Source organism: Lemur catta, chromosome X (assembly GCF_020740605.2).
Source record: "Lemur catta isolate mLemCat1 chromosome X, mLemCat1.pri, whole genome shotgun sequence".
Lineage (NCBI taxonomy): Eukaryota > Metazoa > Chordata > Mammalia > Primates > Lemuridae > Lemur > Lemur catta.
In genome coordinates, this window is record NC_059155.1 from 50,251,665 (window position 1) to 50,277,555 (window position 25,891).

Below are 25,891 nucleotides of genomic sequence, written 5' to 3' on the forward strand. Positions count from 1 at the left end.
TGATGTGACACTTATTTTACCAACAAGGAACCTGAGGGCCCAGAGAAGTTAACTGACTTGCCCAAGGTCATATAGTCTATATGTGGCCAAACTGGGACTAGAACTTAGGTGTTCTGATTCTCTTCTCTGGTGCTTTTTCCACTCCACTGCTGAAGTTCACAGCTCAGGAACTACCAAGGTCACCAACTTTCCTCAGCCATAGGCTCAGGTCTGAAGTCTACACTATCCAGACACATTGTTCTGCTTGGTTGGTCCTTGCCCACCCACACATCCCCATTTCTCTTTTCTTTTCTTTTAGGTCACAAGCCTCCCAGACATTGAGGACCCTTATAGCACCATCCTTGGCTGAAATCTTAGTTCCCAGGCCAGTACCTCCCATTTTCACTGTACTGACATATTGTCAGACTGGCCAGAGCCTCAGACCTCAGAGTATTTCCTCTCTGTAGCCCTTCTGCAGCATGGAATGGCTAAGACTGACCCACCCAGTCAGTCTGGGCTCCAAGCATGTAGCATCCAAGGTGTTCATGGGGAAAAGGCCCAGGAGCTTAAACCCTGAACCTCTGGAATAGGAGGCAGTGGGGAACAAGAAAAGTCTTTGGCTGGTGAGCCTTGATCTTCTGGTGGAGTGTGTGAATTTGAGGGTACATGGAGGGGTGAGGATTGAGCTGTACAAGTATCAAGGAAACTGTCCATACTGACGTTTTTTTCTTTCCCTGAGATGCTAGGGGACTAACAAAGAGGAGAGAAAAGGGGAAGCTTAGTTTGGCTATAATTTTAATAACACTCCTTAGTGAGAGCTGCTTAGCACTCAAGACTAGTGACTGTGTACATATCAGTAATATGGCCAGCTAATTTTCCTATAGGTCTAATCTGATTACAATACCTAACTCTGTTCTCTAGTGCCCAGCCTTTGAAGTAGCTTACATGGCTATCAAGGGATGACTTGAGGAAATGATAGCTTCAGCCCTACAGGTTTCCTTAGGCATAGATTCACTCAACACCTATTGGCCACCGTCTCAGACTATTCGGGAGAAATAGAGAGGAGCAGGAAGCAGAGGCAGTGTCCTTGCGACTGTTTTCTCATTAGAATCTAATAGACATTATTATTTTTTTAGCAATCTTCAGTGGAAACTTGTAGTCCTATGTCTAGTCTGGGAGAATAGGCTCAAAGAAAGGCGTTTGGAAATATTTGCTGCTTTAGTGCATATGCCAGGCAAAGTCTTCAAAGAAGACAATTCAACCTTGGGGAACATGTAGGAGCTTCTAAGCAAAGCTGGTGGTAGCTTAAATTGAGATCAGTGAAAGCCGTGGCTTAGTACTCAAGCCTCATAATGATAAGCCACCATTTGCACAGCACCTATTATATTTCAGTTACTGTACAAAGTGCTCTTAATACATAATCTCTTTGTTGATAACAATTTGTAAGATAGTGATTGTTCTATCATCTCTACAAATGAGGAAACAGAAGCACAAAGAAGACATGTGATTTGCTCAAGGTCACACAACTAGTGCATAGCTAGGATTCCAAAGCAGATACATTTGATTCTAAATATACTGTGCACTCACAATCTATTCACTCACCCCCAATTAATATTTATTATTTATTAATGTGCCAGGTACCCTACTAGTCAATTTCCATATATCATTACTGTCATAGAAAACTCACAACAAAATTCATCTAACTATGTGCCTAGCACAGTGCCTCATACAGGTCAGAAACTCAATCTGTTGAGTGAGTAAATTATCTGAACTAGTAGGTGATTATTGATAATATGAATAACAGTTCTTATGAGTGTGGTAATTGGCTTTTTTCCAAGCCTTTTCTTTTAAATGACTCAGTGTCAGAGGTCATTTACTCTGGCAAGCTAGACAGTGAACTGATACTGCCTTGCAGACTTGTTAATGTAAGGAGAAGGAGGCTTCCCATCCTGGGGGTTGGGCCAAGAAATGCCAGTGATCCCCAGTCATATAAATTCTGCCGCAGCGATTTGTACAAGTTTATTGTCAAGACCACTGAATTAGAAACTAGAGGGTCTGAGCTCAAGTTCTGGCTCCATTTGTTAGGTGACCAAATGGAGTAAGTTAGTTAACCTCTTTGAACCTTGGCATGTATAATGGAAATAATAGTCCCTATGATTCATAAGACTGTTGTGAAGATTAAGTGGGATCATATATATGAAAAGGCTCTGTATCCTATAAAATGAGACAAGTTAAGTGTTTGGAAACTGCTTGGGAAGATTAAACTTTGAATCTCTGTCAAACACATGATATCAAGACATCCAGCTGAAAATGTGATAAGAATTAAAGCAACTCTCTCTTTTTTCTGTTTTGTTTTTCCTCTCCACGTGAACCCTCTGTTTTGGCACAGTGCATGTCCAGTCAGAGTCCTTGGGCCTCCTTCCCAGTGATCATATTGGCTAGTCAACCTCAGCTTCCCAAGCTGGGAAGGCATTAGGGATGGTTAGGGCTGCAGCTGAGCCTTGTGAGTCGGAAATACAAAATAGAGGCTTGGCTGGGCACAGTGGCTCATGCCTGTAATCCCAGCACTTTGGGAGGCTGAGGTGGGAGGATTGCTTGAGTCTAGTTCAAGACCAGCCTGAGCAACATGGATCCTGTCTCTATAAAAAATAAAAAATATTAGTTGGATGTGGGGGCACATGCCTGCAGTCTCAGCTACTCGGTAGGCTGAGGCAGGACGATTGCTTAAGCCCAGAAGTTTAAGGTTGCAGTGAGCTATGATGAGACCATTGCACTCCACCTTGGGCAATAAAGAGAGACCCTGTCACAAACAAACAAACAAACATAAAAAACAAACAAACAAAACAGGGGCTTGATGGCCAACATGCAATGTCTTCAAATGCAGCAAGCTCACCATATGACCCAAGTGGCCTTTGATGAGGTCTTGGCCCCTCACAGTAAAGCCCAGGGCTACAGAACTGCAGAGGTCCTACAGACTACAGGTAGAGTGAAATTAGGAGGGGATTTGGAATCAGGAGAGGACCTGGGCTCAAGTTCTGGTTCTGCTACCCTTTGGCTATGTAACTGTAGGCCAATCACATCACTTCTCAAAGATTCAGTGTCTTCCTCTGTAAAATGGGGAAAGAACCCGTATTTTACCATATTCTTATGAGGATCAAATCAGGTAATACATTCAGAATTGCTCTGTTCAACATAAATTTCCACTTGAATGGCAATTATTATTGGAAGGCAGGTTAATCTGTGACTCCACAAGAGGGGGTTTGGTTGTTGATATTTTAAAAGAATCTTTGAATCATATAATCTTAGGATTAGGAGAATGTTTAAAGAGTATATGCTTCACTGGTTTTCAAACTGTGTTCCCTGGAGCCCTCTGATTTTGTAAAAGTGACCTGAGGCTTCCCTAAGATAGTGAGGAAGAGGCTGAGATGGTGAGGCCTAGGCCACAGACTCTGGCTTTAAATCAACCAGCTCCATTTGTATCTGTATAGAATGCTTTTGAGAACTAAAGCATTCGGCTGCTAAAGGAAAGTTTATGAATTCTTGGATAGAGGATCTCTAAATCTTCCTTAAGCTGTAATATTTTAATAACTAGACTTGTTTAAACAACAGATGGTTCAGGGAGGAAGTGAGTTCTCCATCACTGGAGGTATCCAAGCAGAAGTTAGACACTTAGGAATTCTTTCACTATCACCTAACCTTTCCTCTCACAACAATTCCTAAGGTAGTTTAAAGAGCACTAACTAAGCATTTTTTGAAGCAAAATTTGAAAGCCATCAATTTAGTCCAAACTACCCTTAACGGTTATACATATAGAGAAATTGAGACCCAGAAGGGGAGGGATCACACAATAAATTACCAGTAGAGCTAAGATTAGAATCCAAGTGTTCTGACTCCCAACCTCATATTCTTTCTACCATACCACCTGAAAGTAACACTGAAGACAGAATGTCAAGCAGGCTCAGGATTATCTTTGGGGTAAGCCTGTGTGTGCACATGTAGAAAAGCATCCTAAGGCATATGTGGGTATGACTATGTGATTTGTGATTATGGGAAATTTTGCTCACCTTGTCTGTGAGTTGAACATGAAAACATATGGGAAACTCTATAATGCTGCCCTTCTCTTCACTTTCTAAGTCTCAATTCCCTTATGTTTAAAGTGAGGATTATAATGATCCCTCCTCCTCAGAGTTACGATGAGGACTGCCTGAGTTAATGGGCCTGAAATCACCCGACACAGTGCCTGGCCCGTAGGAGCATTCACTATATGTGATCTCCTTTATCCCATGCCCCCACTTTCCTTTTCCTTACCAGGCAAGGCCTTGGCCCACTTGACCACGTGAACAAGCTGTCTCTCGCCCAGTTCATTGAGGCTAGAGAGCAAGGCTGCGAAAGAGTCAGGCTGGTTGTTGTCATGTCCAGCACACACCACGCCTGGCTCAATGGCTTCCAGGACATTCAGAAAGATGGGCTGACATTCATAGCCTTCAATGTGTGACACCGTCAGCTTCTGGCTGGACTCATCAGTGGGGCTGGTGGCACTGGAAGCCTCTCCTTCTTCCTGTAGCTTCAGATTTCCAAGTTTCTTCAGCTTCCGGGCTATAGGGAAGGAAGACAAACTTGAATTCATCACCAGTGGCCAAACACACACAGTGCAGTTACCCTGTTGGAAAAATTGCCTGAGCTAAGAAAATAAAGATGTTCATTCTCCTTGGTCACAGACTCTAAACTCCTTAAGGACAAGTGCTCATTCAACACCTGTTGAATGAATGATTCATCATCCCAAATCCCTCCTAAACCCAAACTTTAATATCTTACTTACTCCCCTGATCTCTGTGCGAGACCAATCTAATATATTCTTGCATTTGACTCTGCCTTCAGTATTCATACCTGGGTCCTTCAATTAACTCATTTACTAATGCATTCATGATGCATTCATTCACTCAACAGACATTCGTTGTTAGACCTTTGCTTCTGGGTGACAGAAAGGACACAGGCCCTGGCCAAGTCTGGTAGAGGAAAAATAAATGCCCATATACAATTCTAGAAAATATCAAACTGGTAAATGCTACAACAGAAACATCAACAAAAGAGGAAAACAATAATCTCTGCTTAGATGCAGTTAGAACATGCTTTATGTAGAAGGTGGCATTTGACCTAGAATTTGAAGATCGATGAGGATTTCACCAGGCAGAGATGGGTGGAAAGGGCATAAACAAAAGCATTAATGAGTGTTTAGGGCAAGAAGAACTAAAGACCAGTGTGGCTGAAGTGTATATTGCATATGTGGGGAGAGTGGCTCTTTATGAGGTTGAAAATAAAGATGGGGCCTGATTTTAAATGGGTATGCATATCATATTACAATGTTTGGGCTTTATCATACACGTGATAGACAAATACTTAGAGCTGTAAATCAAACGAGAGATGTACATGTGCCTATGTCTAGCATGTCTAGCAGATAGCTAGATAAAGAGACTAGAAAGGCAGACCTGCTGAAGGACTAGATTTTTCTTTGGGTTCTTTTGGGTACCAGAAATTATAGTGACTTGGTTTTTAGTATTCTCTCTCTTTCTCACTCTTTCTCTAAGAGCCCACGTGTACACACACACACACACACACACACACACACACACACATTTTGATAGTTAAAGCTCTCTGAAGACAGAAAGCTTGCCAGACACTCCTGTCACTGGAAATGATCAGAAACTAGATGCATAAAGTTAAGAATTCAGGCATCATATGGGAATTGGGTTTTAAAAAAATAGCCCTGAAGATCCATCCCTTCCATCTTCAGACTACCAAATTCTATCATCCCACTTTGGGCTGAATGAATGGGAATTTTCTGGTGTTCCATTTCCCACAGAACACTACGAACAGCCTGAGATGCTTTTAGAATTACACCCACAGTTGAACATGCACTGTAACACACATATTGATTTTCTTCTTTTTAGCAAAGGTAGGGGAGGTGAAAGGTTGAAATATCCAATAGTATCAAACAAATGACAGAATGTCTCTGCCTCTACCATCTGTTTGTAAACTGGGAACCATGCTAGGAGGCAGCCATTACACAGAATGATAGCAATAACATTATTTAAAACAATCACAATAATCCAAAACTCAAACTTTAAGAATCATCCTTCCCACATGCTCACATATACAAAATTTAGATGTCTTTGAGCATCTCAGTGTTTACTTTGTGCTATTTTCCTTAGTATTTATATTGACAGAAATAATTGAAAAGTTCATAACTCTGAGGTCTAGCATAGGCAGTTGCACTGTAAGGACCATAAACCACTTTAATCTTTTTAAAATAATAATAATAAATAAAAAGGTATAAAGCAGAGAATTTGATTGCTCAAATTAAATGGATAAATACAACAAAACTACTATTCATCTGTTTCTGGCTTCTGCAGAGAAAGATACACATCTGGAACTGACTTTCAGCTCTAATTAGAAAAATAAGTGGTTCAATGCAAACTCCAATCATAGTGTCACTCAGTAAATTGCTGCAAGAATGGATCACATGTTTGGAACTAGGGTAGGGAAGAGGAAAATGGTAGGGTCAGTGGTACAAGAGGAACATAGAGAAGAACTCAGTGGAAAATAACAGGGAAGCCTGGAAAACCAACCCTCAGTGCAAGATGACCTTGTCCAACAATCATTTCTGCAGGGAGTGGGCACAGCCAGTAATAAGGAGATATGCACACCCACTGCCAACTCCCACTTCCCACCAAGGGCACAGACTGGAAGGTATGATCTGGGCCAAGCCCATCTTATCCCAGGGCTAGAGGCCTGCCCGCAACAATATCTTGTTATCTGGTGAATCCATTGTGAACATGGGTTCTTGGACACAGCTCTAAAGACTGGTAGTGCCTACAGAATCTGCTCCCTGCTGCAGTTCCTACAGGAAGACTCTGCCTTCCCCATTACAGGTGCTTTCTGGCTTTGAGCTCAGAAGTTTTCAGACCATTTAGTCCCCTTTCCAGCCTGGGAGAGGAGAAGAGGTGTAATTAGCCGTATGGGTGAGTTAACTAAGAGAAATAAGGGTAACTACTATTTTTTCAAGGCCTTCACTTTATGAACACATTACATTATTTAAATCCACAATGATATTAGGAGGTTAAGGATGTTTTTTATCCCTGTTTTGCAAATGAGTAAACTGAGGTAACACAGCTATCAAGAAAGAAAGCCCAATCATCTAAACTTGGTCTGCTGACTACAAAGCCCATGTTCTCTCTATTATATCATGCTGCCTCCCCAAAGAGTTTGAAGCTTTGAACTCTACTTTTAATCTAAAAACAGAGCTGATGAGAGGGGCTGGAGTTATATCTTGCCTGCCTCCCTCCTTTAAACTTGACTACAAACTTCAGCAACTAGCATCAAATCCAGAAGGGAAGATACAGAGCTATGAGAATACTCCAGTCATCTCCTCAAGCTGAAACAGATTTGGGGCACTATAGTGGCTTAAGATTCATAGCATGACAAAACAGGACTGGTTCTTAGAAATCATCTTATCCAGGGGTGACAGACTCAAAAACTTTCAGGGTCTATATAGGTAATACAGCACGGTGTGCGTGTGTGCATGTATGTGTAGAAGAATAGTTGGTACTCTGGCAAACTGGAATGAATGGCACACTTCACCCCACACACACCCCTGGAAGACATTCGTAATTTTTTTTATTATTTATTTGTTTTTATTTCAGTATATTATGGGGGTACAAATGTTTAGGTTACATATATTGTCTTTGCCCCACCCATGTCAGAGCTTCAAGCATTTTAAAATCTTCCTGAAACTTGTGTATCCCCAAATTGAATTCAGTCCTTGTCCACCATTTCAGGACTTTCGACGTCAGTCCAACCTTTCAAGTCAAAGATGGGGAGGCAGAAGCCAGAGAAGGCAAGGTTACCTAGTGGCAGAGCTAAGATCAGAAACAGGGCTCATATTCCTAATTCAGAAGTCACTGTGCCACACTGGCTCTCTTTTTGACTAATTCTTTCCTGTTCTATCTCAGTACATGCCTCTCTGAGCTCCTTCTAGATTTGTACTGTAGCAATTTAAATTTAAATTAATTAAAATTAAAAATAAATTAAAAATGCAATCTATCAGTCTCAACTTGTCACATTTCCAGTGTTCAAAAGCCACATGTAGCTAGTGGCTGCATTATTGGACAACACAGATATAGAAGATTCCCATCATCTTAGAAAGCTCTATTTAATAGTGCTGTGAATACAGACTGCTCTCTAGGGCAGCTGTCCTATTTGCAACACCTTACTAAAGCTACTGATAAGAAATGAATGCAAATAAATTATATGCTGGTAAATCCATGGGCGTTTTCAAAAGGTGGAGAGACATACAGAGCGTGATCAGTGAGATATATAATCTGTCACCTTGATTTTCCCTCCAGTGACTCAGATCTCAGTGGGGTGATGACTCCTGGACCTAAGCAAACTCATTATAAGCAAGATCAATACGTACAGAGACTGTGGGGAGAATCCATCAAGATGAAATAATTCCCCCTTTTCTGCATAGTGGCAATGAGAACTTACTTGGCTGGTATGTTCGCATCCTCCTCCCTTAGACCTATATGGCATCTGCTCAAGGAAGAAAAGCTGCATTTCCACTTGCCTCCAGGACCTCGGTAATATGCTGTCCCTGTGGCCATAGTGGCCCTAGCCGCACCAGGTGTTCTGGCCTCTCTGCCTGAAAGGGTGACTGTACTGAACGTAATTGAAATCAGATTCCATTTATTCTGCCGGGGGATCCTCTGTTCTCTCTCCACGGCAGAGGCCAGCATGTTGCTAGACGACTTGGAATGCTGGACAATAAGGCTTGCTAGCCTCAGCTGTTACTCAATGCCCAAGGCCTTGTTTTCTTCCATGAAGGCCGCCCCCACGCCCCTCCTGTCCCCTGCACCTGAGCCCCAGAGTCAAATCTAACTCTTACATGTGAGATACAGGCCAGCCAGCCACTGTGTCAAGGCAGAGACTCATCGGATTACTTAAATTGAGTGATGAAGCATGGAGAAAGGCATCTATCTCTTCCCTGTCTTTTTATCTTGGGCCAGAGCAGTGAAAAGAAAGGGCCATTGGCAAGGGGCTTTCCCATCCCAACCTGTTCTTTAGGGCACTGAACACCTAGTCTGATGTGATGCCTGGATCCTATAGGGAACTATCTTTTCAGCTCTGGAGCATTATACTCCTGTGGGGGTGTGGTCTCTACAGCACCAGAGAAAGATTTTTTCAAATCAGCTTCCATGGTGCATTCCTAAGGAGGAACAAATGTGATTAATCTGTAACTTCTCTAGCCTCTGTTACATTTAGGCTGCTCCAGTCTCATTTGTTGCCACCCCAAGATATAGGCCTTCTCACCCATGAGCAAAGGAGAGGCAAAGGTGAGGTGAAGTTTCCAAAGTCTTAGAAAGTTTGAATCTCTGCTTAAAGTCAAGAATGTTTCTCTTGGAATTTGGAACATAAAAGAATCACTTTTTGTGGTAGGCCGACTTCTAAGATGGCCCCCAAGATTCCAAGACTCTGGAGTACACACACTTCCTTCCAGTTATTCATTCAAACACTAATCTAGATGCAGTTGTGAAAGGACTGGGCAGATGTAATTAAGGTTCTAATGTAGTTGAATTTTAAGGGTGGTTATCCTTGATGGGCCTGACCTAATCAGGTGAGCCCTTAAAAGGGACTGGGCTTTTCCTGGAAAGGCATTCATGGAGTGAGAGAGATTCAACACAAGGAAGATTCTCTGACGCTGGCTTTGAAGGTGTTGAGATCCACATGGCAAGGAACGAGGGCAGTGTCTAGGAGCTGAGCATGGCCTCTGGCTGATGGCCAGAAAGGAAACTGGAATCTTAGTCCTACAACCGCAAAGCCTGTCAAAAACCCGTGAGCTTGGAAAAGAACCAAGCTCCCTGTTAGAACATGGCCCGGTTGACACCTCAATTTCAGCCTTGTGAGACCCTGGACTGAGAATCCAGCCATGCTGTGCCAGATTGCTGACTTACAACTGATAAATGGGTATTGTTTGAAGCTGCTAAATTTATGGTAATATATTATGCAGCAATAGAAAACAAATACACTTTCCTTACAGAAGTGTGATGTAAGGCAAAAGAATAGGCTCTGGAGTCAGACAATATTGGGTTCAAATCCCAGCTCTGTCAATTACTAGCCTAATAACTTTGATCCCTCTGGTTAGCTTCTCTACGATTCAGTTTCCTCACTTGTAAAATGAGGGTGCTGCTATATCCATCTATTAGAACACTGATAAGAAGTAAATGAAAGTGTGCTTGGCATATAGTGAGCCCTCTACAACGGCTTATTCACTCTCAATCCATTCCTAAAGAGTAAGGAGTAAATGGCTTGCAGGTAACCTAACTCAGGCATGGGGAAGGGCAGAAAGCAAGATCGACAGGGAAACAGATATTGCAGGGGAAGCAAGGGTGACACAGTATGAAATAAAAACAATAGCCTAGTTTCTTCAGCACATGACTGCCTATAAAACTAAATTCAGATCTGAAATGTAATTCTAAATGCTAAGTAAACATAAAGGTATGTTTGGTGCAGGGCCGCAAATTCCTTGTGAAACCAGACTAGGCTGTACTTATGTGAATACATGTGTGCATGTGTGTGTACAGTGTTTATATATTATAATGCTTAAATCTAAGGGTCATGAACTCAAAAGCCTTCACAAGTCAGGCAGATATATAAATGAGCAAATATGCCTGGCGAACATAAATAGGGAGGGTTGGGAATAGTGACATTGATCCATGCCCTGCCTAGGGGCAGTCTATGCCAATTTCCTAAACAAACACTATGTTGGACAAACAGAATTCTGCAGGTGAATTTTGGCCTGGGGAAAGGCAGTTTGTGGCCTCTGGCTTAAATCAGGCCAGTCATCTTTCCATCTACTAGCATTAAAGTCAGAGGATCTCACTGAATGACTTTAGGATTTGAAGGTCAGAGGAATACTCAATTAGGAGCCAGGGGAGCTCACTGTGGGACTTCAGGACTGTCTCTTTCCCTCTCTGGGTCTTAGTTTCTTTACACATGTATAAAGTGTATAAGTTAAGACCCAAGATTCTGGAGTCAGATTGTTTCATCTGTAACCCTGGCTCTATCGCTGACTAGCTGTGTAACTTTGGGCAAGAATGAGCCTCTCTGTACCTCAGTTAGCTCATTTGTAAAATGGGGATAATATCGTGTCTGATTCATAAGGTTGTTACAAGGAATATAGTGGTGGTGCCTGAGAGTAGAAAGCAGATTCTACACCACCAGAAGGACTCTCCAAGTTGGATGCATAGTGGAAAATGCACTCCAAGAGGCCAAATGCAATAATGACATCAAAGTTCTAAAATGCTATTCACAATAAAGGACTTAATATTATTGGTGGTGGTATTCAGAGTCTCATGAGATGTGTGACCTTGAACAAATCTCTTGATTTTTCCTGCTCCTCAGTTTTCTTGTCTATATAATGGTGATGATCTGGCCTGACTACTGCATAGGACTATTTTTAGGAGGAAGTGAGATGAACCCAGTGAAAGTGCTCTGCACTCCGTAAAAGTGTATAAAAAATAGGCAGGCTATGACTTTTTCCAATAATGGATCTATAGCTAGAAAACATTCTAAGAAATTGTATGGTGGCAAACTGAGAAGTATGGCCTTCCATCTTGGGCAAATGGTCTCTAGCCAAAGGTTGAGGACCAAATTGACAGGTTTCAGAATTTTAAGATAATAACAGGATCTATCTCACAGGGTTGTTGTGATTTTTCTGAACAGGGATAAGTCCCCAGTGCTTGGCACAGAGTAAAGTCTATAGGTCAATCAGTGATGGCCATTACTATTGCTAGTTACTGAGCTCCACGTTGCTCCACTTCCACTTCATACCTGTTATCCCAAGCAGGTGAACTTCTTTGTGAAAAAGCTAACTGATGAAACATAGACTTTCCACAAGGACTGAAATCTAATAGAAGAGAGAATCAGGGTTAGAAGAATCAATCTAGTACAGCAGCAGAACCCCAAGAGTCCTATAAGTTTCTTCAAGGGCCTCTGAGAGAAGGTAAAGTGGGCCTGAGCATGTGGCTCCAAGCACCCCACCTCCTTTCAAATAAGAGCAGCAGTGATTTATTCTGTACCTACATCTGGGACTGCATGTTAGGTTTTGTTTGAACTGAATCAAAGGCTCCATGTCCAAAAGAGAGCTTGAAGGCCTGAGATTATCTCTCCCTTCTTCTCCCTCTCAAATCAATCTTTAATTTTGACCATGAGGAGACTGAAGGCCAAAGATAAGTTGTGCCCAAGGTCACACAGCTAGATACTGGCAGAGCAGGAGTTAAAACCAGGTATACTCTCTTCTAGGGTGGTGGTATTCTCTGCATTTCATCAGGGTGAGTAGCATTTTACTGGAGAGAAGGGTCAGTGGTAGGAGTTGCAGATGGGTGGGAAAGAACTAGGACAGGGACAAGAGGCAGGGAGTATAGTCCGTCTTTGGCAGGCATGGAGTGAGAGATTAGTAGGGTGTGCAACCAAGTGGGATTAATAAATGTATGCCAAATTCCTTCAGGCAAGAAGCCTCTTTGGTCCTTCCCCCCACGTCCCCATTCTCCGTACAGTCCCAATTGTTGGTCAGAGAAACAGCCAGGGGAAAGAATATCAAATTTTATCTTTCAAGGTTTATGTTGGACTATTTAGTCTAATGTTTTTTAGTTCATGGAGGAGTAAATGTAATTAATAATAGAATGATACGCAATGCTGCACATCCTTGCCAAAGCACAGGATCCAGCAGCAACTATTTCCAAGTCTCCTCTCTCTGATTACTGAGCCAGAAGAAAGAGGCTCACTGTCCAGATGCCATCCTCAGTGAGGGGCACAAGGTTTTACAAAAAACCTGCTCATGGGAAATTGCAGAGCCTGGAAATGCTTTCGAATACCAGGCTTTTCCACTGGAAAAAGTAACTACATGAATTTAGAGCATACATGCTTTTACAATTACATTTAAACTGACATTAAAAACAAATGCGAAACAGTCTAAGCTGAACAGGTCAGCATGACCTGGAAAGCAAACGAGAGGGGGGAAAAAAAAGAAAAAAGAAAAAAGGCTCAATGTTGACAGCATTAATTCTGTCAGTCTGTTGTAAGTAAGAAAATACCATTGGTGTATTAATGGCTTTATTTAGGGAAAATTTGTCTAGCAGAAATATGCAACATTCAAACAAATGGAAAGCAGTTAAAAAAAAACCACATTAGCTTTTCAATCCACATTAGGGAGCTTCTTGTTGGCCTGGAGGTTAAAATTCTGCCCTGAGGAGGGGGCAACTCCCCTCCTGGAGTCTTTCCTTGGCTTTTCTCCAGAATGTTGCTGAGTCAGGGTTAAGAGAAAGAAGTATGTGCGTGTGTGTGTGTGTGTGTGCGGGGGGGGGGCACATGCCTGTGTGCCCACGCAAATGGAGACTGGAGAAGAAAGAGGGTGGGAAAGGCAGGCCCCACGCAAAGCAGGGAAAGTGCTTCTGACTCTCATATCTGTCTGCCCCTGGCCTCATAGATACCACCTCTCTCTCCACTGGAAAAAAAAAACTGGTTTTAATATGGAGGCTCTGGGGCAGAGAGAGAGCAAAATATTACAAATTCTAAGTGCCTCCTAGATATCATTGCAATGTTTGAGGCCGGCTTGGGAGAAGAACGAGGCCTCACACCTGACTGAGAGGCTAGCCTGTGATATGAGAAAGCAATGGGGGGCTGTGGGAGCACTAAGGCTAGAAGTAAGAAGAAAAGTGTGATCCACTTTCCTCCATTATCCTAACTTCAATAGGAAAGAAGGAAAGAAGGTACTGGTTTTCAGATTTTGCCTTCTTTCTCTTTATGAAAGATTCAGGTGTGTGTGAGCTCCTGCAAACAGAGTCACCTTGACTTTGGGCATAAGGAGATAACTGACTCTAGTCTCCTGGTGCGTTTGAAGAGTGGGGTTGGCTGGCTTCTCCTTCAGAAGAAGCAGAAATCTGGTCCTTGTTTACTGAACTTCTAATGGAGCCTGAGGCTAAGATCTAGGATCCAGGTTTATTAAAAGGATTTGTTCTGTGAAATTTGGATTCAGTCAAAAGTCTGCACTTAAGGATCTAGAAGGCCACATGTGGCCCCAAGGCTCTAGGTTCCCCACCCCTGACTAAGTCCTTGGCAGGGGTCCAGAAGAATGGAACCTAAGGGAAAACTCTATGAATTGCCTAATAAACAAGTAAAGATGGCCACAGTAGCCTCAGACAGGCACAGTGGCTTCTTGTTCAAGGTGGCACCTTAAGTCCCATTAGCAAAGCTTCTTTCCAGCAGTACACCATGGAAAGCAAGCGACTGAGCCCGAGCTTCACTGCATCCTCCTGAGTATCTGGCTCAGTACCTGGCTGCCATCCCATACAATGAAGAATAATCAAGAAGCACTCTGCCAATGCTAAGTTACATTACAGGAAACAAAAATCATGATCCTCACAACTACACGAATGGTAATTGCTACTACGTCTAGAGCTAGTCCTCACAACATCCCTGTGAGGTAGGGAAACACTGTTGGTCCTACTGGGGGGAGTTAGCAACCAAGAGAGTAGCCCCCAGCCCCATCTTCAAAATCTGTGTTGAGGAGCAAAAGCTTAAGCTCCTAAGCTTCAGATGCCAGGTTTTTCCAGGCTATCCACTAGAGCCCTGTGGAGCCCTCATTTTGAATGAGGCAGGTCAGCCTTTCTTCAGTGTCTAGTCATTTTGAGATGCTTGCAATTGCCAAGTGGGAATTTTTCTAATATGAAAGAGAGATACCATTGAGCATAGCAGCTTAGAGTTGGGTTTGCACCTAGCAGCCTCCATAATCAGATGCCCAAGTCAGGTCCTCTGTCATAGGAGGCAGCATGCCAAGTTGAGGAGAAGGGATGGTTGCTATTGATATTTTGGAGTGGCAGTTTCCTTTTGTCTTTTCCTATCTACTTGTAAGATAGAGGTGAGATGGGAAAATGGAAAATTGTTTACCTGGAGTTTTTTCCTTCTTTTTTGCTTTATTGACAAGTATACTAAAAAGCTTATATATGTATGTGTGTGCACTTCACACAGTGGGCAAGAATTGTGGGGCAGGAAGGAGGATGTGGAGGAAGAAATAAGGTAGAATTCAACAGTTTCATTACGGCCATTCAGAGACCAACAAAGAATCCTTATTGGGGTCTTCTGAATTTCTTGCAGCAGCCAAACAATCCCACAATACTACAAGCATTATTACTCATCCTGGAGATGAGAATGCTTTGAAATTAATGTCTGTGTGCCTACCAGCTCACTAATCAAAGCCTCCATGCCTCATTTTCCACCCTGGGGCGAGTCAACAGTCTTTTTTGGTTTCATTGTGGCCAGCCTGACACCTCACTGTGCAGGCTTGGGCTGGTGACCTTTCTTCTTGGTCAAGATCCATATTTTCTTCTTAGTTCCAAATGCCAGTCCAAGTTTTCTGCAGGTGCTCAGTGCTTAAATGTTTTTAATTGCTGACTGCTAGAAAGCTAAAATGTCCCTCAACAATCAGTTTTCACTTCAGCCACAGAAGCATTGGGCCAATAGGGTATTAAGCAAGGAAAAAGAAGATATTTCCATGCCTGGGTTAATAGATCTAAAAAGTATAGCAAGGATTAACTAGATTGAGGAAGGTGGAATCTGATTCCAAAAGAGGTAATCCAGGGTAGCAATGCTATTTCCAGTTTACTTCTAGATATCTGTTGTTATGGAAATATTATCAATAACAGACGATCTGAAGGCTCTACCGGTTTCTTAGTGGCTGTGTATTTTTTCCCCTTAGTTCTACTTCTAAATGACATGATCCCAAAAGGTGTACAAAAGTCTCTAAAAAAGCAGCATGCTCAGGTAAATTGTCAGTACAATAAGAAAGTATTTAAAATTTTTGTGATCTTAAGGAATATATCCTATAACTTATAACAATGGGTGGCACTCTTCTCAAATAAAAAATAAAATGTTTTCAAACAAGCAGTTATGCCATAAGCAAAAATGAAACTTTTTCACCAAACTATTATATTTGGAAAATACTTGCCTTTGTATATATGGCCTATTGTGTGCTGTGTACTCTTAGCTTTCTGCCTACTACCTTTGAAAAATACTGCCTATGATATCATTTTATTCTCTCAAAAGCAACTGAGGGATTTGGGAGCATTCACTGCAAAAGTAAACAACAATAAAATCTTTCTATTGCTATTACACTTTAAAAACTCAAGGATTTTAAGTGAAAATTTTATAAGTGAGTTACTCAGGTATCAGATATGGGGTATTATAAATTTTGATTAGAAAAAATTACTTATCTCTAACCATAGTTCTCTAAAAGCAAAAGCTCAGAGACAGGGTACAACATATATGTGTTGTCCCAGATAATTTGCTTTGGAGGAATTAAGAGTAAGAATCTCTGGTCTCTCCATATACACGTTCCCTTGAGAACTACAATTAGAGAGATGAATACCTTCTTCCCTCCAAAGTGTCACCAAATGTGTATGTAACCAACTGGGGAATGGCAATCTAGGCCATGAAGAGTAGATTTCAAGGGTTGATTCAAGGGTAATTCAGAGACCAAAGAACAAAGGAAAAAGAACCAAAAGCCACACTGCAATAGCAGAGAGAAAACAGGCCCCAGTGGTGCCTGGAAACACAAAGACCAATTCACATCCAAGAAGGGGTGGAGGGTACAGTGGATATTTATTGTGTGACTACTATGTACCAGTTTCTTTATATACTCACAACAATTCTGCAAGGAAGATTTTATTATTCCTACAGTGTAGTTGGAGAAACTGAGGCTCAGAGAGATGTAATGATTTGCCCAAGGTCATCAAGATAGAAAGGGGTAGAGCCATGATTAGAAACAGGGCCTGTTTGTATCTGAGTCAATCATACTATTTTCACTATATCACAGGACCTCTTAAAACAAAAACCCAAAAAACAAATAAACAAACAAAAAACCTAGGGGCTCCAAGTGCTGAGTCATACGTTGCTCATGTTGATGCCAAAATTTATAATTCTGCTCCTTTGTGCATGCCTCAGTCATGCAGATCTGTTGGAGCACTCAGGTATCTGAAAATTGTGTGTGGGAAGCAGTACTTCTCAGAACTAAGACTTACCACTTGCATCTCCAACCTGAAGACCTTTAGGGCTCTAGTGTAGAGAGTCAAAGGAAAAGGGAGGAAATCCCAGTAACTGAATCCCACATTGTTAATTCTTTATGACACTCTGCTTCTTGCTGAACAGGAGGTAGAGGCAATTGAGTCATTGGGTAGTTTCTACAAATCTGTGATTTCTAGGCCTCCTACTTTAGCAATGAGGTTATTTATGTGGTAGCACCATGATGAGGTTCTGAGTACATGTTGGAATGCTGGTTGGACAGTGTACAAAAGGACTATTAAACTCTAGAGTGGTATGTCTAGATATCCAAAATATTTAGTGATCACTCTGTGTTGCTAGAAGTCATATTTCTTAGGAAAAACTTATTTTGCATGATCCTTGAGTCAGGAATGTGTACCTGAGGCCATTAGGTGACTCAGACAATAACCATGCTTTGGCCTAGTTGAGTATGACAACAATGCTACAGACTCAACATTGTTTACTTTAGTGGCTTTAATAGCTATTGGTGCATACTCTTGAGATGTGGTGACTATGGTCTCCTCTTGATCATTAATGCATTCTTGACTGATTCTCCTGGTAAGCAATGACACACACATCTGCAAAATGGTAACCAGGGCTAGGGGTATTATCTGCTTACAGGAGAGTCTTTCCGTATCTATACCCAAGTTTTCTAAAGTGTATTCCTGAGAACAGTTGTTTTGTAGGATGTTAACAGGTGTTATGTGAAAAAAGGGGCCCTATGGTTGAATTAACTTTGGGAATCCTGAGTTAAAAAGCTCCTCAGGTTACTTTATTGCAGGACTCACCAGGGCCTGTGATATGCTAATACGCATTGTAAATATTCCTGAGCAGCACCATAATATTCAGGTTTCTTTCACTTATTCGACCATAGAAATCATTTTTCATGGAGCATGTCATGGAACTAGTTTTCTCAGAACCCATACCAGAAAACACTGGCTTAGACCAAGGCAACTGGCTTTTGGTATGAGGGCAGGCCCCTTATACAAGCCAGTTGCCTTGGTCTAGGCCAGTGTTTCTTCATGTACATGGTCAGAACTTATAGGTAGTAGCCCAAACAGAGGAAACTAGCCCCAGAAACCCATTCTAGACGTTTAGCAAAATTTGAGGCTAGAAATTTCTCTATACCTGGCCTACTGTCTCCCTTTTTAAAATGTAAGCCCTCACCAATACAACATTCATGCTGCTACTAATTTTCTTTAAAAAACGCAAATAAACAAAACGATACATGATCATCTCTGTCCCATGGTAATAGATCTTCAATTGCCTGAATCCCAACTTCTTAGCATAATAACCAAGCTCGTTTTCAGTGTGGTTTCAGTTTGACTTTCCCATTTTCCCAGCTCTGGCCATACTCAACTACTTGCTGTTTTTTAAACCCTCAATACACTTTGTTCATGTCTCTGTGCCTTTATTCAAACTGTGCCCTTTGCTTTGGATATCTTTGCTCTTCAATATCACTTAACCTCTTCTCAGTGATTTCCTATTTATCCTTTAAGGCTAAGGTATATTCATTATCCCTGTCTGTCTCCCCTTGTTTAAGTTCTTGAGGGCAGGGATTATATCTTATTCAGCTCTGCTTTCCCCAAATACCTAGCAGAGTGTCTAACACATAATTGGCACTCAATAAATATTTGCTAAATGGATAAATAGTGAGTAAATGGATGGAAAGATGAAAGCACTAGCTTCTTGTCTGGGTGGAAGGATCGATGGATAGACAAGATAAATAAATGCTGTGAAGAACCATGCCACGAATAGTATTTCAAAATTGAAATCACTCTCTTGCATCCAGGACATGGGATCTGGAGGTAGCAATACTGGGCTGCTCTTGAGCATGGAGAAGAATGAGACAGCTGGCATCAGGACTGGCTGAAAAACTGGAAGCTGTAAAGGTGTTCATAGTGTTCATGACGACATCAGACCATGGCTAGGGGCTCCCCGAGACATCCTCCCAACTAGAGAATTCATAGAGGTTGTTAAAACCTGTACACCTGTTAAGTTTTGATTCTCAGATGCAGAGTTCAGTTTCCTAGTAGGAAAGAGACTTCTCAAATATGCTAGAGGAACCTATGAAGAAAATGCCTCACAACTCAGGGTCTCACATGCTTTAGGTCTCCTTATTCCTTCTCCTCTTCTGGGTTTTGGCTGCTACCTGAAATTTATGAAAGGCCTATAATATTCCATGGTCCAGGAGAAGAAGGACTCAACAGGGGCCAATGCCATTTACTAAAAGCTGAGAACTCAATAGTTGCAAAACACAAAGATAAATAATGTTTGGGCAGAAATAGGAGGAAAAATGGAAAGCAGGGAGGGGTCAGGGAAATAAATGGCAGGAGGCACAATTCTTTCTTTTTCATTCCATCTTGGAAAGTAGGAGTGTACCCTTAGAAAGTGCTGAGAAAAGTGATAGATGGCTGTACATTTATTATCATTATGAGCTGTGAAAAAGCCACAGCTAGTTCACTGGAGGGAAGGTTCTTATCTCACACCTTATAAGAGTTTTCTTAAATGAAAAGTAGTCAAGGAAATTAAATTGCTGAAGCAATTAGCAATATGTGGTTTTCAAATGCAGCCAGAAATGAATCATGTATTAAACACAAAGAAAGGCCTATCTTTGTCGTGGATGGGCAGCTGAAAGCCTGGAGATAGTCTTTAAGGAAACCATCCTGAGACTCCAACCAGCCCCAAGATTCTTTCAGAAGCACCAAAAGCTCCTAGGAAGAGAAGTAAGAAACAGATAGGTAGGCCTGAAAGCAGGAAAGATGGGGCTATATGCATTAAGTATCTCTGAGTTGAAGGGATCCCATCACCAAACAGTGGATGGTACACTGTAAAGAAAGCCAGATTAGAGATCCTGAGGCCTAAAGACCAAGCAGCCATCAGCTGCAAAGTGCCAATTTCTTTAAGATATAAAGAGAGCCCTTCTGCCCTCCACTGCTTCAATAATCTATCCACCCAGTCTACTTTTAGACATACAATGTATCTTATGTTATCTTATGTATATACTGCGCGTCTAATGTAGGTGTGAATGGAGGTAGCTTTAATTACTATTAGTCAAAGCACTCAAGTCTCCACTATCTATACTTCTGGGAGCAGAGGACAGACAATCTAAGAAAGGGCTAAAAAACTTAAAATCTTTTCTGTGTGGCTTCATACATAGAATCACAAAATCTTAGTACCAGAAAGGTCCTTGGTCAATAAGAACAAAATTGGAGGTATTAATTTACCAGACTTCAAACTATACTACAAGCCTATGGTTATTAAATCAGCTTGGTATTGGCACAAGAACAGAGACACAGACCAATGGAACAGAACTGAGAATCCGAATATAAAACCATCCTGATATAGCCATCTAATCTTTGAAAAAGCAGACAAAAACATACACTAGGGAAAATGTTCCTTATTCAATAAATGGTGCTGGGAAAACTGGATAGCCACATGTAGAAGACTGAAACAGGACCCACATCTTTCACCTCTCACAAAAATAAAATCACAGTGGATAACAGACTTAAACTTAAGGTGTGACACTATTAGAATTCTAGAAGAAAATGTGGGAAAAACTCTTATAGACATTGGCCTAGGCAAAGAATTTATGAAGAAGACCCCAAAGGCAATCAGAGCAACAACAAAAATAAATAAATGAGACCTGATCAAATTAAAAAGCTTCTGCACAGCCAAGGAAACTGTCGCAAGAGGAAACAGACAACCTACAGAATGGGAAAAAATTTTCGCATGCTGTACATCCAATAAAGGGCTGATAACCAGAATCTATTTAGAACTCAGGAAAATCAGCAAGAAAAGAAATCAAACAACCCTATCAAAAAGTGGGGAAAAGACATGAACAGAAACTTTCCAAAGAAGACAGAAGAATGGCCAACAAACATATGGAAAAATGCTCAACATCTCTAATCATCAGGAAAATGCAAATCAAAACCACAATGAGATATCACTTATCTCCAGTGAGAATGGCCTTTATCAAAAAGTCCCATTCTACTAAATGAAGTATCCCAAGAATGGAAAAATAAGCACCACATGTACTCACCATCAAATTGGTTTCACTGATCATCACCTAAGAGCACATTTAGGAATAACATTGATCGGGTGTTGGGCAGATGTGGGTGGGGGAGGGGATGGGTGTACACATACATAATGAGTGCAATGCGCACTGTCTAGGGGATGGACACATTTGAAGCTCTGACTAGGGGGGAAGGGCAAGGGCATTATACGTAACCTAAACTTTTGTGCTCCCAAAATATGCTGAAATAAGAATAAAAAAAAGTCCCAAAACAATAAATGTTGGTGTGGATGCGGAGAGATAGGAACACTCATACACTGCTGGTGGGACTGCAAACTAGTACACCTCTGTGGAAAACAATATGGGGATACCTTAAACAGATACAAGTAGACCTACCATTTGATCCAGCAATCCCATTATTGGGCATCTACCCAAAAGAAAAAAAGACATTCTATGAAAAAGACATCTGCAGTCGAATGTTTATGGCAGTACAATTCACAATTGCAAAGATGTGGAAACAACCCAAGTGCCCATCAATACATGAGTGGATTAATAAAATGTGGCATATGTATACCATGGAGTATTACTCAGCTATAGAAACAATGGTGATATAGCACCTCTTGTATTTTGCTGGATAGAGCTGGAACCCATTCTACTAAGTGAAGTATCCCAAAGATAGAACTGAAACAAAAGCCAGTGCACAGAAGTTCTCAGCTGGTCTTCATTGTGTTGACCAAGCTCACTCAAGTTTGAGTAATCCCTACCCAATAAATCAATTTAAAAACTTACTGTACCATTCTCTCTAATAAATTTATTTACAAACTTGTGTATGACTACTCTATGGCACAGTGAAATTATCTGTTATACACAGGCTCCTTTTCAAAAGGTTCACTGTAATCATGTCACAGATTGCCTTATAATGGAGGATGTTGGCTGAGACAAAGAATGGAAAAACAAGCATCACATGTACGCACCAGAAAATTGGTTTCCCTGATCATCACCTAAATGTACATCGGGGAAGGGTACCAATTGGATATCAGACTGAGACGGGGGGTAGGGGGAGGGGATGGGTGTATGCCTACATGATGAGTGCGTTGTGCACCGTCTGGGGAATCGTCATGCTTGAGGGTGCTGACTTGGGGAGGTGGGGGGTAGGGGGAGGGGATGGAGGTATGACTACATGGTGAGTGCCAGGTGCACTGCCTGGTGAATGGACACGCTTGAGGCTCTGACTCGGGGGGATGGGCGGGACATGGACAATGTATATAACCTGAACTTATGTACCCCCATGATGAGCTGGAAAAAAAAAAGATTTAGAACCACATGTTATGAGGACCTTTCTTACCATTAAACTTTACCTGCATCAAAGTCGGCTTGCAATTCATATCAGTAGATGGCAAGCCAAGGGGTTCTGTACCTGGGCAGCCTCCATCTATTACACATAATTCACAGAAGGCTAAATAATTGAGAGCTGAGTGTATCAGAACCCTCGCCATGGGGTTGCAACATTCCTATGGAGAAAATTTCCTCTAGTTAATCCCTTTGTCACCTTTCCCGCATTCCTGTCTGCACTCCCCCTTCCCAGTCCTGCTTCTTCTCCCTGACTACAGACCACAATTGTTGGATTTCTTGGGAGCACACCAAGCAAACAAAAACAAGTTTGGTTTTTCTCAGATACTGAGTCTCATTTGATGTGGCTGCCTGGAAAGCCACTCACAGAGATTCTGCCTGTGATGTCTGGGAGTACTAGATGCTACTTGAGATGCTTCTTTTCAAACTGTCTATGATCGAGCCTGAGTCAATTCATTTGAGATACTTTAGTCTGTTTAAAGAATATTACCAGCCTGTGAGGAGGGGAGGATATAGTTATCTACATGAAGACCCACACATGGCTCTGCTCCAGGGTTAGAAAACAAGTTGGTGTCTATAAATATGCACATAGGCAGACAAGGTATTGAGCACCTCACAGAAAGCAGAGATAGACAACTTCTCTAAATTAGCCTTGAGAGGAGAAGGGAGAGGACTGGATTCTAGGCACTTGGGTTTTCCAGGATGATAATGAATAATCAGGTATGAGGCCACAGTTGTAGGGATTCAGAAATAGGCTTGCCTTTCTTCAAATTCCATTTCCAAATCAAAGTAGATTAATGAGCTTGCTTTTCTCATGAAAAAAAAAATGCATCTTTTTTGAAGCAGCAGGCAGCAGGGAAGACCCTGGCATTGAGCAGATGTAAACATGAAGAGATGAGGAATATGGAGAGGGAAAATATAAGTGTCAATCAACTGATGTCAACCCTTTCTGGAATGGTGACAAAGCTCATGGTAGACACAGACTCAGGGGACAGAGCTTTATGAGAGAAGCTTGCCCTTAAAAGAGCTGTATCCTCCTTCTATCAAGCTGCTGTGCTGCTGAAAAAATGGTTTTGGAAATTATCAATAGATTTGCAAACAAAAGGAAATGATTAAAATGCTTCCTCATCCTTGGTGGATGTAGGATAGGAAATTGGCTCTGTTTGGCAGCCTAGTCACAAGCTCAAAAGAGAAGAAGCTTCTCATTCCAGGTGGCTGGCCCTACAACATAGGCAGCAGTTAGCTGAGTGATATTCCTAGGTGTTCAGGGCCAGCCTGTGCCTGGGTCATCCTGCACCTGCGACTGTTCTGGATTCTTTAGTTCCCTTATCCTAGCTACCACTGAATAACATTAGGTCAGTACCATTAAGTCCCCTGAGGAATTCTGCCCAGTCAAGTGCACATTCACTCATCCTCTGTTTGCTTCCCACCTCCTGCTTTAACACCAAGCCTCAGAGTGGTGAGTGGCATGGTTAAGGATGAAAAAAAGCACCAGCTGGGTGATGGCCACATTGGATATGAAAGGGTCAGCCTGAATCTGGAGCATGGCTGGCTCCCTCAGAAGCATCAAAGAGGAAAATATGGTTTAAAGAGAGAACTAGAGATGAGGGAGGAAAGGGGAGAGAGAAGGAGGAGGAGAAAGAGGAAAAAAAGTCTCTTACCTCCCAGAGTCATTCCTGCTTCGTAGCATTTCCGGAGACGACAAGATGGACAATTTTTCCTTCGGAATTTATCAATGGTGCAATCATTTCTGCTGGCACATAGGTACTTCTGTTTGCCTGGAAGAACAAATACAAGAATAGACAAAGCTGTTAATGTGTTTTCAGAGTCTCTTTTTGTAAGTATTTCTAGGGCAGAAAAGGTTTGAAGATATATCCTACCAGCTGAAAGAAGTAGACAGAGAATGGCCCCAAATAATTTGATCACACAGAATCTATGAAAACAGGCTGGTTTAATTTTGTGTTATATTGTTTGATTTTCATATATATTTTTGCAGGGATGAACAATGAAGGTGCTGTTGATACCTTCATTATTAGGAGTACTCACTGGTTTTTAAAATAAAATGCTCTACTTTTAGTAAAAGCCAGAAATACCCATGAGAAAATAATCAATTGTGGAAATTGTCGCTCCTTTAGCACGGTACAGCAGAGACTTGGGCTTGGTCAATGTTTCCTTCTATTGATGCCTGCAATCATGCATGGGATCATATTAATACTTGAGCTAATGAGATGCTTATTTTTCATAATACCAGTACAGGTAAAGCTTCTATAAAAGAGAACACTACGAGATTTCTAATTATTTTTAAATTGCTAATGATCATGCCCCCAATCTTGCAGGGTATAAAAATCAACCACAGATAAAGCCCACTCTTTGTGTAGTAACTCACAGCCAGTAGAAGGAAATTCTCTGAAGCCAGCAGAGCAACAGAGATCACTGCCATGCATATGTGGAGTTGTCACAGATACACAGAAACACACATACACACACATTCTCACACCCAGAGGTCCTCAGGATCACAGCTGCTCAAAGAAAGATGCGAAGGTCCACTCAAAAACACATATTTTGTGCAATACTTTGTTCTTTTGTTCCTAGCACAAGCCTGGCACATGGTAGGCCCTCAACAAGTACGGACAGACTTAATGACTACACAAGTGGAGCAGAGAGATGCATAGGCCTGAAGAGTCACCAGCAGGAATAGACAAAGATACAGCCCTGGCTGCTCTGAAACATGGGCAACTTTTCATGCTCACAGCCCTGCTCCTGCCTGAGCTTGTGCATCCCCTCACTCCACTCTTTTCTTTCTCCATACCCCAGGTATTTTTTCCTCACATTTACTGCTATGCTTTGGGGTACTGGATAGACTAGGATTTTAGGGCAGCTTCTTTTGGCAGAGGAGAAATGTTTGTGGTGGGGAAAGGAAGAAAAACTAAAGAGTGATTGCCATTTGATTGCAGAGGGAGAAAAAAACCAAAAACATAAATTTAGCTACAGCTCACCTTTCTTCTCCTTTTACTAAACCTAAAATGTACAAATCAGGCACAGAAATACATCTATTATAGCTGGTTATTTTATGTAGTAGATTCAGTAGTAACCAGGTCAGTGAAGCACTGCTTTTACTTAAAGGGCTACTTGCAAGAGCATGGGATTAGTGTTATTGTAATAAAGGATTCTTTTTTCTTCTCTGTTTTTTAAAAATTTTCTTTCCTTGTTTATTCCCCCCTTTTTCTTTCTTCTTTCCTTCCTTTCTCCTTTTGTTAAAGGACTCCAAAATGCTAGGTTTGAAGGAACTGTTAAAAAAAAATCACACCAGTATAACCCTTTCATTCCAAGGATAGGTTCCAGGGAAGTGACTTGTGTGAAGAATCACACTAAATCAGAGGCCCCTGAAGAAAGAAAATT

The 25,891-nt window shown here is 41.6% G+C and overlaps 1 protein-coding gene across 1 annotated transcript in view; it reads right to left on the bottom strand.

The window, feature by feature from the left end:
- Positions 1-25,891, bottom strand: part of AR (androgen receptor) — a 176,107-nt gene that overhangs the window by 8,310 nt on the left and 141,906 nt on the right. Inside the window, exons 3-4 of the mRNA XM_045538910.1 lie at positions 24,154-24,270; positions 4,288-4,575 (exon numbers count right to left, since the gene is read on the bottom strand). Coding sequence (XP_045394866.1) covers positions 4,288-4,575; positions 24,154-24,270 — 405 coding nt within the window. The remainder of the gene's footprint in view (positions 1-4,287; positions 4,576-24,153; positions 24,271-25,891) is intronic.